The sequence below is a fragment of the Maniola jurtina genome, chromosome 9, assembly GCF_905333055.1.
Source record: "Maniola jurtina chromosome 9, ilManJurt1.1, whole genome shotgun sequence".
Taxonomy (NCBI): domain Eukaryota; kingdom Metazoa; phylum Arthropoda; class Insecta; order Lepidoptera; family Nymphalidae; genus Maniola; species Maniola jurtina.
In genome coordinates this window covers 12,524,319-12,537,638 of record NC_060037.1, presented here as the reverse complement: position 1 = coordinate 12,537,638, position 13,320 = coordinate 12,524,319, and the positions used below count along the sequence as shown (strand labels likewise).

At 33.6% G+C, this 13,320-nt stretch overlaps 1 protein-coding gene across 1 annotated transcript; it reads left to right on the top strand.

Moving 5' to 3' along the window:
- The first annotated feature begins 5,125 nt into the window (after positions 1–5,125).
- Positions 5,126–13,090, top strand: LOC123868545 (RAB6-interacting golgin). Its single transcript, XM_045911105.1, has 5 exons — positions 5,126–5,395; positions 7,956–8,162; positions 8,808–9,108; positions 10,316–10,456; positions 11,001–13,090. Exons 1-5 carry the CDS (start codon positions 5,323–5,325, stop codon positions 11,284–11,286), a joined length of 1,008 nt encoding a protein of 335 aa, XP_045767061.1. The 5' UTR covers positions 5,126–5,322; the 3' UTR covers positions 11,287–13,090.
- Positions 13,091–13,320: the final 230 nt, after the last annotated feature.

Genomic DNA, 13,320 nt, shown 5'->3' with positions numbered 1-13,320 from the left:
TCACAGACCATGCTAGATGAGGTCGAAACGCTTGGAATTTGCGAAAAAGTAAACAAAATTTCAGTGAAAAAAATGTATTTTCATTAAAAATCTTTTTACACTACCACCGGTTCGGAATGCATGAGAAGAACCGGCAAGAAACTCAACAGCTGTTTTTTTTTTGTATAAAATTTGTTATGTATTTCTCTTGAGTCTGTTGCGTCAAATTTCATTGATTGTAGTTTCTTCAATGCATTATTCCAAAACTCTAAATGAGTTGAATTCAAGGACAAAGCGTTAGATAGTTCGCCTCTAGTATGACCGGCACAGTTCAGGCTGTCAAACAAATCGTTAATGAATAAGATGATTTCAGCAGTGAAGAAACCATTATCAATGTTCACAGATGGAACACTATAATTATGTACTAATTACAGATCTTCATATGTCTTCATCCTGTTCTGTAAGGCTGCAAACACCTCTCTGCTGAAGACTTGTGCAGCAAATTTGACCTGTAAATTTGAAAGTTGCAATATTACAAAGAGCCACAGAGAAGAAAAGAAGAAGTTGCAATATGATTACAATTAAAAATACTGGAGGCAATGCTTGGTGCCTATATAATAGGTTTTACGCGCAACCAACAAACAAACATACTTTCACATTTATGATATGGGTAGCGATTATGACAATGCGCTAACCACAAAGAGCAGCAGCCTAATAGTTAAGACTAATCCACACTAGTGTAGTGTAGGCCTAAGCCCTTCTGATTCTGAGAGCAGACCTGTTCTCAGTAGTGGGCTGGCAATGGGTTGAGATGATGTGCGCAAGACGTCACAAGGTGTGTTTCAAGCTTAAAACTTAAGTTTGAGCAAAGTCCTTTGACTTTGACCACCATATAGATCTCAGCCTAAGTGAGGAATTTCACAGTGGAAACATTTCTTAATCTCATTAGTAATTAAAAACCAGCCAAGTGCGAGTCAGGCTCGCGCAACAAGGCTCCGTACTACAGTCGTATTTTTTTGACATTTTGCATGATAGTTCAAAAACTATGATGCATAAAAATAAATAAAAATCTGTTTTTAGAATGCACAGGATAAGACCTTTTATATGATACCTACCCCACTTGATATAGTTATCTTACTTCAAAAATTGTAAATACTAATTATTTATTAGTTCATGACCACAATTTAATTTTTTTTTGTTTGATGTAACCACAAATTTTATAATAACTGTGATAGCCTAGTCACTACTGGTTAGGACGTCCGCCTTCAAATCGGAGATCCTATAAGAGTTCCGTTTTTCCTTTTGAGGTATGGAACCCTAAAAATTGTACGCGGACGAAGTCACGGGCAACTGCTAGTAATTTATATATGTATACTATGATAAGTGGTGATAGCCTAGTGGTTGAGATTACAGCCTCTTATACAGAGGGTAGAAGCTTCAATCTCAGACACACACCTCTAACTTTTCGGTGTTATGTGCATTTTAGGTAATTAAGGTTTCTTTAAAGGTGAAGGAGTACATCGTGAAGAAACCTGAATGCATGCCTACTCAGTAGTGGGCTGGCGATAAGATGATAATAAACAAATAAAATATTTACTGACCTTCATTTTGTCATAAGAGTTTGGTTTAATATGCTTGTCGGTTAATTTGGTAGTTCTCGCACGACCCTGTGCGCCATCTGAAGCATACACCATTTCGATGTAGTTCCATTGCGCACGCTGGGTTCCAATCAGCAAGTCCTTCTTCTGGAAATTATTGCGAAAACATTTTAGTAGGTGCGGAACATCATACATGTGGTATAATTTATTTTTGTCTATCATATAATGAAAGATATTTGGGTCATCATTACCACTACGAAGAATATCTTCGCGTGTGTCAGCTATTAATGAATTTATAGCTGCAACATTCGCTGAGCCTTGATCTGAGACAGTACATCTCAAAATAAATCCTGATTTAAATATTGCTGCAATCAGCTCTTTTAGTATCTTTTTTAAATGAAATGTTTTAATTCCATCACGAACAAAATAAAAAGCTATGGGTATTTTCCAATTTGAAAATATACCACGCAACATAAAAACCAAAGCTTTGTCAGCAATATTATTAGTGCGTTCACCACCTCCTAGATCTTCAAAACCCTCGATAACCCCAGTATGAAAATTAAAAAACAAATTTTTATTAATTGCCATTTCATCAAACAGCAATACACACTGCAATCCCATAGTATTTTTGTTTTTAGCTGCATCTGCCAAATGTTGAAATATAAATTCATTAATACCTGGTCTCAAAGGGATGTTATTTAACAAAGATCCTATAGTAGATTTACTTGGTAATCTTATGTTTTTTTGCAAGAATCCATAACATTTTGGACTCAATTTATACAAAGAAAGTGCAAAAATTTTTTCATCGTCTGTGTATCTAGAACCTTTTCCTTTTACACCAGATAATCTTAATTGTGAGTCGACCAATATTTTTCCAAAATTACTCAGTAGAGGATACTTTTTGATGAAAAGTTTTACTTGAGTAGACCATGACAGTGTCTTTGATTTTAATTTATTAAATCTCAAAGTCAAATTTCGTAACTTCATTTTTAACATTTCATTCCCCACACGTAGCTTTTGCTTACGAGGGGTCTCAATTTGACCTAAACGAACTCTAGGAATTAAATCTGACTTTACATGGGACTTATGACGTCTAGAATGTGATTTTACACGTACTGGAGTTCTTTGTATGGCAGATATAACATCAGAAGGCATGGTGTTAGATGGAAGAGGACTCAGTTGACCAACTGTTAGTTCTGGCTCTGTAGATTGGTTTTGAGTTTCTGTACTTGTACTACAGGAATGTACTACATTTGTAGTTATAGAATCTGTCATAGAATCAGACTGTACGTAAAAATCAGGTTCAGTAGTTTCTTTATTTATTTGAGAAGCCACACACTGGACTTGCTCATTACTTGGTGTAACAATACTCTGATTGTTAGGTTCAAAATCACGTTCAGTAATATCTCTACTTTGAACACTTGGGACTTGATCATTTGTAGGTGGAAAACAGATTGTTTATTGTAATCAAAGTCAGTTTGAACATTAACTGTGTCTATCAGAGAGACTGATGGATTAACAATTCTTACACTGAGAGGTTGGCCAGATTGAAGAGGAAATACTTCCAAAAATTGCTCGTTTCGAGAAGATGTAGCTATATTTTGCTTAGGCAAATGCAATGTAGGAATTGCATCTGCCGTTAGTCTGTGAGATTTAACATGTTGAGGTAAAAAATGAAGTTCGCAAATCTTAACATTCTCTAATGACTTACGGGAATATTTGCGAAGAAATGGACATCGAACTAACCATGCCTTCCAAGTTACCTTCGTAAACGGTACCTTGCGTGAATTGGAGGTGTTTTTACACCCAGGAACACAACACTGCCTCATCGCGAATAAATTTTAGCACTTGAGGACAAAAATTCTGTTTACGCTATCTTTAAGCAATAGATTGCCCTAAGATCACATTTTAGCAGAATACCAAGCGTAAATCATACTATAGGTACATCTTTTACACAAAACAAACTAAAAAAGAATTAGGAAATAATAAATATAAAAGGATCCTGTTAAAACTGAAGCGAAGCACCGGGTCCAATTTTTCAAATTATCGCACCAATAAATTCGTTTAGAAAAAATGGAGGTCAAGATGAATGGTGAAAATTATTGATTATTGTTGAAAATGACACACAACAGCCATGTTTTTTTTTTCGTTTAATCTTAACTTATTGGCTAATTCGAAATAGTGGTGGCTTCTTATTGGCTCATTCAAATGCAAATAGCCAATAAAAATTTACGTGCATTTCAAATGAACCAATTAAATTCGATTATATACTGAGATCTAGTATATATACTCTCATTATATACAAATCAAATGTACATAGTCGGGTAGAACGAGACAAAAGGAGCCACGGTACAAAACGAGAGGGATGGACTGATGCATCTACTTCGCCCTCGACTTGACAGGCCCTGTCACAGACGGCGTTGTTAGAAAATGGTTGTCATTTGTCAATGTCAAAAAATTGACATTTTCATTTGGAAAAGGATAAAATCAACGCAGAATTTTTAACAAGTTTTAGCTACCGTAAAAATGGATAACATTGATATAATAGCGGGTTTTTTAAGAAGCCAATAACAAAAGTTTTAGGTTCACATGGTTCACCTAAAACTTACAAGTGTATTGTTTTATTAATAATTATAATATAACTTACTAAATTCCCTGTTCATAACAACTGGTAATTCATTATTAAAATTTTATCTTGAAGCGTGATTTTATCCTTGAATTGCCAAATAAGTAAAAATTTATACAAACGGTAAGTATTAACTAGCTGATGTTAGTGACTTACAGTACAGGTTTTTAAAAAATCCCGTGGGAGCTCATTGACTTTAATAAAATATACATAGTTAAAATATAATTATCCAGGATATAAATCTAAATTAATAAATCCATACAGTAGTTTTTGCGTTAAAGAGTAAAAAACATATACCTTCACGTTTATATTAGTATAACTTGATATTGTGATTAACAATTAATTTGGTATGAAGGAAAAGTCTCTTTTCATTTAAAAATTGATTTCGGCCAAAAAGTCCAACAAGTGGTAAATGTCCAGGTGGTTTTTAAAAATTGAGTTATTAAGGAATAAAATAAATCCAAATATACCCAAAACATTATAACTACTTTTAAGGAATATTTACGGAATATATTTTATCTACAATAATTAAAAGAAACTATGAAACTATGCCAGTGAAGAACCTCAAATGCTTTAAAATTCTATTAGACAATATTAATAAATTGTTTAAAGTTTTTATTTCTTTTGTTGGGTCTTCAAACAAAGAGCGTTTTTTATAGTATTTTAAAATTAGTTTTTGCATGTAACTATTTGATTTTTATTTAATTTTTAAGTCATTCTTTTCATTGAGCTAGTGATTAACAATATTTTTATTTGGCACGTTTACAAGGTTACCCGTGATTACTGTAGACGCTAACTTGTTTTGTGTAGTGTGATCGTCGTTTGATAGTTTTTAGAACGGATTCAGAGCTGCCAACTTCGGCTAACGGCTTCTTGTAGGCTTCTTGTCTTGTCACCACAATGTCAACACTTGTTGCTATTTATCAATTATCTGTCAAAACATGTGTCAAACTACACGTACCTATTGGTACCTATTTGATTCTTATTTCATGTTTTAATTTATATTCCTAATAATTATTCCTGCATTCTTTTAGTGTTGCTTTATAACGAGTATTTTAAGAAGTGAAAAGAAAGTTATGTCTTAAGTGAAAGTTAGAACAGAAGTAGAAGACTAGGAACATGTCCACGTTTACCGGTTTCAGCGAGGAAGATTTGAAGCGGATAAAGTCTACAGAATCTGGTCCAAACAGCGGTAAATTTGATTCACACATTTCCATTGTCATAAAATTTCTCATGGTTTCATAGTAAATGGGAAAAATAAGTAAACAAAAATTGTATGGGTTATTGTTTCTGTTTTTAACAATTGGGCATGTTTTACCGCAAATGAATATTGTTTAGGACTTTTTATGGTTAAGTACAAAAGAAGAGAGTAAATGGCTACTAAGCCATATTCAACCTGTAGTAGTATATTGCAATCATTTTATCCTCCTGACTGTACCAGTACTTACATAACTTTTCAAAATTATTTATTTGTCTTTGCTACATATTTTCTTGCTCGATATGTCAAGGTTATTGACATCATCCTTTTTTATCATCTATAGTTAAATGATGAAATCCTGGCTTGAAAACTACATAATTTTTAGTCTGTGATTTATTGATAAGAGAAAAATAAAAATCGATTTTTCATTGATTAATTTAGATAGGTGTAACCCGATGTAATGCCCTCTTATTCAATCTATTACATATTGCAGTTTATTTACTATTTATTACCAAAAGAAACCTTTGAAGAGTTTTTAAGTTTATTTTAATAGTAGGTAGGTTAGCTGTACCTTTTGACTAAGGTAGGTGAGTTAGGGCGAGGCTTGTAGAAGGGTGACAACAATGATGAAATCCTTGATTTTTAGATCAACAGTTACCCTCCTGCAGGCATGCTCTACCTCACGAGCCATCTATTGGAACATTATACCTATAGTAGAAAAACTGTGAGTCAATATTATCGAGAAAGTAGTCCTACAGCGTCTTCTTCCACTCCTAGAAGAACAAAATGTAATACCAGACCACCAATTTGGATTTCGTGCCCACCATGGAACAACTGAACAGATTCATCGAGTTGCACACACAGTCCGTCAAGCATTGGAACGGAAAGAATATTGTTCAGCAGCATTCCTAGATATCCAACAAGCCTTTGACCGGGTCTGGCACAAAGGCCTACTCTATAAATTGAAACGCTGTTTACCAAACACAGCATATATGCTTATGAAGTCTTATCTATCTCAACGTATATTCCAAGTCAAATGTGATGACAGCTTATCTACCTTCTATCCCATTGAAGCAGGAGTTCCACAAGGATCTGTACTAGGCCCTGTCTTGTATACCATCTATACTGCCGACTTACCTGTGTCAAAAGACGTGATCACAGCGACATATGCCGATGACACTGCTCTACTGGCCTGCAACAACGACGCCAATATTGCATCGCTCAAACTACAAGAACATCTCAGCAAAATAAGCTCCTGGCTAAAAAAATGGAGAATAAGAGCTAGTGCAGCGAAATCGAGCCATATAACTTTTACTTTGAAAAAAGGAGATTGCCCACCTGTCAAACTAGACGAGACCATCCTACCTACGCAAACAACAATCAAGTACCTAGGTATGCACCTGGATAGGAGGTTGACTTGGAGAGATCACATCAAGAAAAAAAGAGATCAGGCCAACTTGAAATTTCGAGAACTATACTGGCTGATAGGCAGACAGTCCTCGCTGAGCTTTGAAAATAAACTTCTCATATATAAATGCATCGTCAAACCAGTATGGACTTACGGCATTCAGCTCTGGGGTTCAGCAAGCCACTCAAACATTGAGATACTCCAGCGCTTCCAGAACAATGTTTTGAAGGTCTTATGTAACGCACCATGGTTCACAAAAAACAGTGAAGTGCATGCCTACACAGAAATCCCCACAGTAAAGGAGGAAATAGACAGGTCACTTGAGGCCTACAAACAGAGACTTGAGGGTCATAAAAACAGCCTAGCAGTCCAACTTCTGGATCCCAGTTATAGCACGTTCCGCCTTAAGAGGACAAGACTGGCCAGCATATAGTAATTAATACTTATCTTGAAGGGATGTCACATCGCTGGATGTGCAAAGCCTAAACTGATAAAATATTTGGTCCTCAAATCTGTTCATAGTCCACCGACTGATTGCAGATGGAAGAGATGTGAAAAAAAAAAAAAAAAAAAAAAAATAATAATAATATTATGAGTTGCACATAGAGTCTGTGATCTCACCATTATAATATTAGGTATGATCGATATCAAATTATGTCAAGCTGAGTGTTGCGCTTTGCTGTATTATACAGGAAACTGACGAGATAAATATTAAATTGCACTAGTATGTGATTTAATTCCAAACCTAGTTATAATCTCTTATTTTTTTTGTAAGTAGTTAAAAAATAATGTATGTTTTTAGACTTTTTTGAGCATTATTTTACATAGAACTTTATAAATTTGTATTGGCTGTAATTTATATCATTGTTTAAGTTTGAAGTTTGTTACCAATAACAAATTCAAGCAGCGCATTCAAAAGTTCAAGTGCTTTTGACATATTTTTGATTATTTGGTTAGTTTTACTACTAACTAAAATACATGTTTTATTAAATAGTTACGTAAGTACATTGTTAAGTCATTTTTTAAAGTTAAGGGATGAGAATTGTTTGAAATTACCTATTAAAATCCTTAAAATTGCAGTATTATTTTATAAAGTTCATTGGTAAGTTTCTGATTAAAATAACTTAAACTATTGCTTTTTTCTAGGTCCACCACAAAGACTGTTAAATGCTCGCAAGATAGACAAAATAGGTGCCAGGCCCAAAAAGCAACTGCCACAATACAAACTGCCAATATTGAAAAGCCAAAGTCCTGAAGATGCAATAGATGTAGCTTTTGACAAATGCAAGCTCAGTTTAAAACAAAATTCTGTTGAAGCTGTGGAGCAACAAAATGGGGAAGAAGTTGAAAATGGTATGCAAGATATAATTTCTGTAACTATCTAAATATTTGAAGCTATAAAAAGTTTTGAGTTGATCTCACACCTATCCATACTACAAATTAGAGCAATTAACACAATTTCAAATAGGTAATTTAAGGTATTAGCATAAGCCTGATTAGTTTTAAATGAGTCATTAATTAGCTGGTTTATGTAATACAACCCAAATAAAGCTGGAGATATTATTGAATAAAACTTTATTATTCAAATAAACTTATAAGGGCTTTAGATAGTCAAATAAATATTCAATCCATATTAAAGAGGTTTGCTCCACAAACAAAACCTATTTAAATTGATAAGAATTGAAACCTCTATAGGACACTGGCTACAGTATGATAATATAAATGAGACAGGCAAATGTATAGCTTTGATCACTTCATTGTCTGTCTGTCGAGCCTGTCGAGATCTGTCAAGGGAATCAAACCTATAGGATATTTCCTGTTGACTTAGAATCATGAAATTTGTCAGGTAGCAATGCCTTATAGCACGAGCTGGAGGAAATCCGACAACTGACGTGTTATTTTTTGTACTACGGTACGGAACCATTCGTATGCGAGTCCCACTCACACTTGACCAGTTTATTTTTCATTACTGATCCATTTCAATTTACTACTCCAAAGGTTCAACAGAGGGGAATACTGTGGAATCAAATGACCTCATAGATACTGTCATAGATTCTAAAAGCGATACTGCCACAGATTCTAAAATCGATACTGCCATAGATTATAAATCAGAAGAAGACACGAGTAGAAAGAGCAGCACAAATGTAACACCAGATGTAGTGAGATGCATAGAGAACTACACAGAAGATGATCTAGTGTCACATAGAGTTAAGTTAGAAGAATTGCAGTTGCAGCAGAAGCTGATGGAAGAACAGAATAAGAAGAGGAAAGAAATGCTTGCTAAGGCATTGGCTGATAGGTATGATTTTTTTGCTTATTACAGAGTGCCAATGAGCTACTCAATTGTACACACTCTAACCTAATTTATGACTAATAAGTATTTTTACTTTTACCTAAACTTGTAAATAATTATCAATATGGTGAGAAAGACACATCTATCTTTCTTGATTAGAGATACACTTTGTTCACGTGTTCTTTCAGCACTTAGGGTGCGTTTCCACTGACGGGAAGCTGAGTGGAGCGGAGCGGACCGTGAATTAGCCAATCAGAGTGCTCGAAATCCCCATTCCGCATCAGTGGAAACGCGCCCTTACATGAACATTTTACTTATCACAATGAACTATTTCTAAAGGTTTAGTCCTTTTTAGTCTTCTCACTATACTTGTTAAAACAAATTGATGTATCACATTGTTTTGTTGGTGGCCTGGCATGTTCAATATAGATTTTTCTTATTCAATGAAAAGCAGACTTTTCTTATCTTGCTTTACTCACACCATACCTTATCTGGTTAATGTCTAGTGCAGTACAACTGTTTATCAGTATGCTATCTTTTATAAAAACTTGGATAAAGTTAATCTTAAAACTGTGTTCAGGCTTGTGTCATGTCATCTAAATGTCTATGGGAAGATTTTTATATTTAATCTCGAAACCAATATGGTAATGTTTATTACTTATAATGTTATTTATTGAATCAGAAGTAGTTGTGAATGCTGTACTAAATACTAGTTTAAAAAAGGTGGCGGGAAGCAACTGGATGAGGAAGGCTGAGAACAGTGAAGGTTCGGTGACGCTCACTAGAAAAGGCCTATGTTCAACAGTGAACCATCTGTAGGCTTATAAGATGATGGTGATAAAATAATGATGGTCTTTGTCATGTAATTTTGTAAATAATAATATTATAATTTGAAATCATAAATAAAATACCTGCAGAATTGAAAACTCATCTTTTTTGAGAATTTAGAAGCTAGTTATAAATAGAATAATGGGACAGTTCTTAGTGTATCTCTAGTATTTCATGTCAGATCATTATAAAAAACTGAATTTTCAAAAATCCTTTCTTTGCTGATGTCTAAGTCATGCATGCCAACTTCCAGCCAGATCCGTCCAATAAATTGAGCTGTGCGTTGATAGATCAGTCAGTCAGTCACCTTTTCCTTTTATATATTTAGATAAATAAAAATTAAAATAATTTTTAAAATTATAATAGGTTGTCTTTGCTGTTTTAGGACGAAACAAACAGAAGAAGAGGTTCAGAAACTAGAGAAAATAAAGAAAGAACTGCAAGTACTGGACGGGCAGTTCTCACAGGATGTCGCAGTTTTGAGGAAGAAGATAGACCAAGCGTGTCTGAGTTACGCTGATGCAGAGTAAGTAATAAGTTAGATCTAGGGTTTCGTACGCTAAGGGTGCCAAGGACTCTTTGATTTTTCAGAGTAAAAAGTAGTCAATCTTTGTCAAACTATACTATGTCAATCTTCAGGTCTTTAAGTATAACCATTAACCATGCAAAAATTCACGTCATGGTGTGACGTGAATTTTAATATACCATTATATATATAATAATTGGAATAAACCAACAAACAAACAACTTTCGCTTTTATAATATGGGTAGTGGTTTTGCTTTAATTTGCTGCCAATATGAATATGATTGGTACTAAAATGATTAAATAGGGTATGACAGGAGATCCTCTGTCAATCTGCAGCCATTCAGAATAGTATGGCAAAACTTACTGACTGAAAACTGAGATGAGATCCGTGCTTAGTAGTGAGCCGGCAAAGGGTTGATCATGATAAGGATGATGGGAGATCCCATCAGACACACTGCTAGTATGGAAATAAAACTACAAAATTAACACTTAAACAATGTATTACATAATACATATTATAACAAAATAATTTATTATCTTACAGAAAACATTATCTAAAAGTCGAAAAGGAGTTTCTACAGGCAAAAATAAGTCTTCAAAAGGAAAAAGAGAGAAAAGAGTTATTGACTGAGCATCTTTGTGCCTTGATCACACATAACGAGACTAGGAAAGCGCACAAACTCGAAACGCTGATGCTAGAACTTGCCACTAATAAAAACGATTGTATTAATGCTATGGCCACACCCGTGGAAGATACGTCATCTGTTATTATTATTGATGGTGTTGATGAGAGGACGGGAAAAATGGTTGAGATTTTACCGGAAAGTTGATTTATAACATAGTTTAAATAGTTAGGCTGGCCACACACTGGCTACTATCGCTCTAGAAAGTATAACTCGTGTTTATAAAGAAACGAAATGAAGCGGTGCTAATTATTCCGTCTTACTCACACACTACACGGGTATAGTGTGCAAGTGAGAGGGAATGATTAACGCCATTACGATTGGTTTACTTATGATACCAGTTACACTTGATTTACAATCTATTTTTCCTTTGATGATTTTAATGGTATACAAATGGCTTCGCAGAAAAGCGTGAGCGACACTTTATGCACGGCGCTTAGGACATTATTGCCACGAACTAACAATTTAATTGTGATACAAGTGAAAATAAAATTAGATCGTCTAAAGCGCTGGGAAAACAGCGTCGCTTACGCTTTTTTCTAAAACATTTACCTTTTATGTCAGCTAAGAAAAAAACAGAATATGCTCAAATAGATAACGCAAAGAGTAATTGATTTGGCTGATTCTTACGCAATCTCAACTAAAATGAAAGGTTTAAATGTATTGCTATCTCTGTCCCAGTGCATCCTGCGGAAAAGGATAGCAATTGATTTGACTTGTCAGTTTAGTTTATCCACTGTGTAGAACAGAATTCACCTCTATGTATGTGGCCAGTCTTAAGGTTTCCACCCACTAGTTTCAATTTTTATAAGGTAAAAAAGAGATTCAATTGCCAAATAAACTAACTGCTGTTTGATATTTTCATAGTTTCCAATACAAAAACTGACAAAATTCAAGTTAAACACTATTTGGCAACCAAAAATTGGCCTTTAATCTCGAATTTGTCCCATATTTTAATATTCTTGAAAGAACTAAAGTAAAGTTTAATTTAACAGTCAATAATATCTTGGGTTACAAAAGCATTTAAATTGAATTTTCAAGTGAATAAGTATAAGTACAGCTGTCATAAAGCGCAAATTAATTATTTAACTTCATTATTGAGTGGGTGGAGACTTTTATTTTATTTGGTAACTGTACCGCACAACGAATTTTAGAACTTATTCCAAATACAATACGGTGCAATTTTCTAATGTACTAAGTGCCTTATTTACATAAGTACCTATATAATACATAAATACTAATGGTATAACTTTAACTAGCTACCTATTGTATAATTTTATTTAAGTTATAATTACATAGTCGTGTTGAACATGACATATTAGAAGACTAATTTTTTTTTTGTTAAGTATTAAAACAATTACTATTAGAATAATAAGATAAACAGTGAAATTATAAAATTATAGAAAAGAGTGTTAAAGAACACTTTTTTTTAATGATTCTTCATTGCATTTAATCTAGATTTATAGATTTATGTCTCGATTTTCAATTGCCCAGTAAATTTTTAACTGAAGAATAAAAACATTTTGACAACATTTTCCTTGGACATCGGTTAAAATGTAAAAATTACTCATAAGTAGAAGTTTGTTGGGCAAATGAAAAACATGCAAGTATGTATATATGCATTTCTCCTTATTAAATGGTTTATTATTAAGGGTATATGTATTATCAGATGTCTAATTTATATAATTTAATTATTTAACTAATGTATATTCTGAAACCCAACGCACACTTGGCCAGTTAATAAATAATGAAAGTTGAAAATAATTTTCACAAATTTTCTTTTCTGTTGTCATATTAAACTATTACTATTATTTTAATTACATAATCTAAGTAAACTCTAATAACAATAATTGTTCTCTATTTTTATACAACTCTTGTCATAAAAAATTTAAAGTAGGTATAACAAAATGGTTATTTTGACAGTAACATACAATAAAAACTATTTTTATTATGGCTTTATTTTATTTCTATTTTTGCCGTGATAGTATAATAGTGGTTAGAACCCGCAAAAAAGATTCGACTGCTGTAGACTTTTTGCAAAATGCATTTTGAAAAAGTATAACGCGAGCAAAACAAGCAGTCCAACATGAACACGAGGCGTATGACTGCGCATTCCACAAAAACAGATCTCAATCGAACTTGTGTATTTAATTCTTAGTTTATGATCTGCGCAATCCGCCA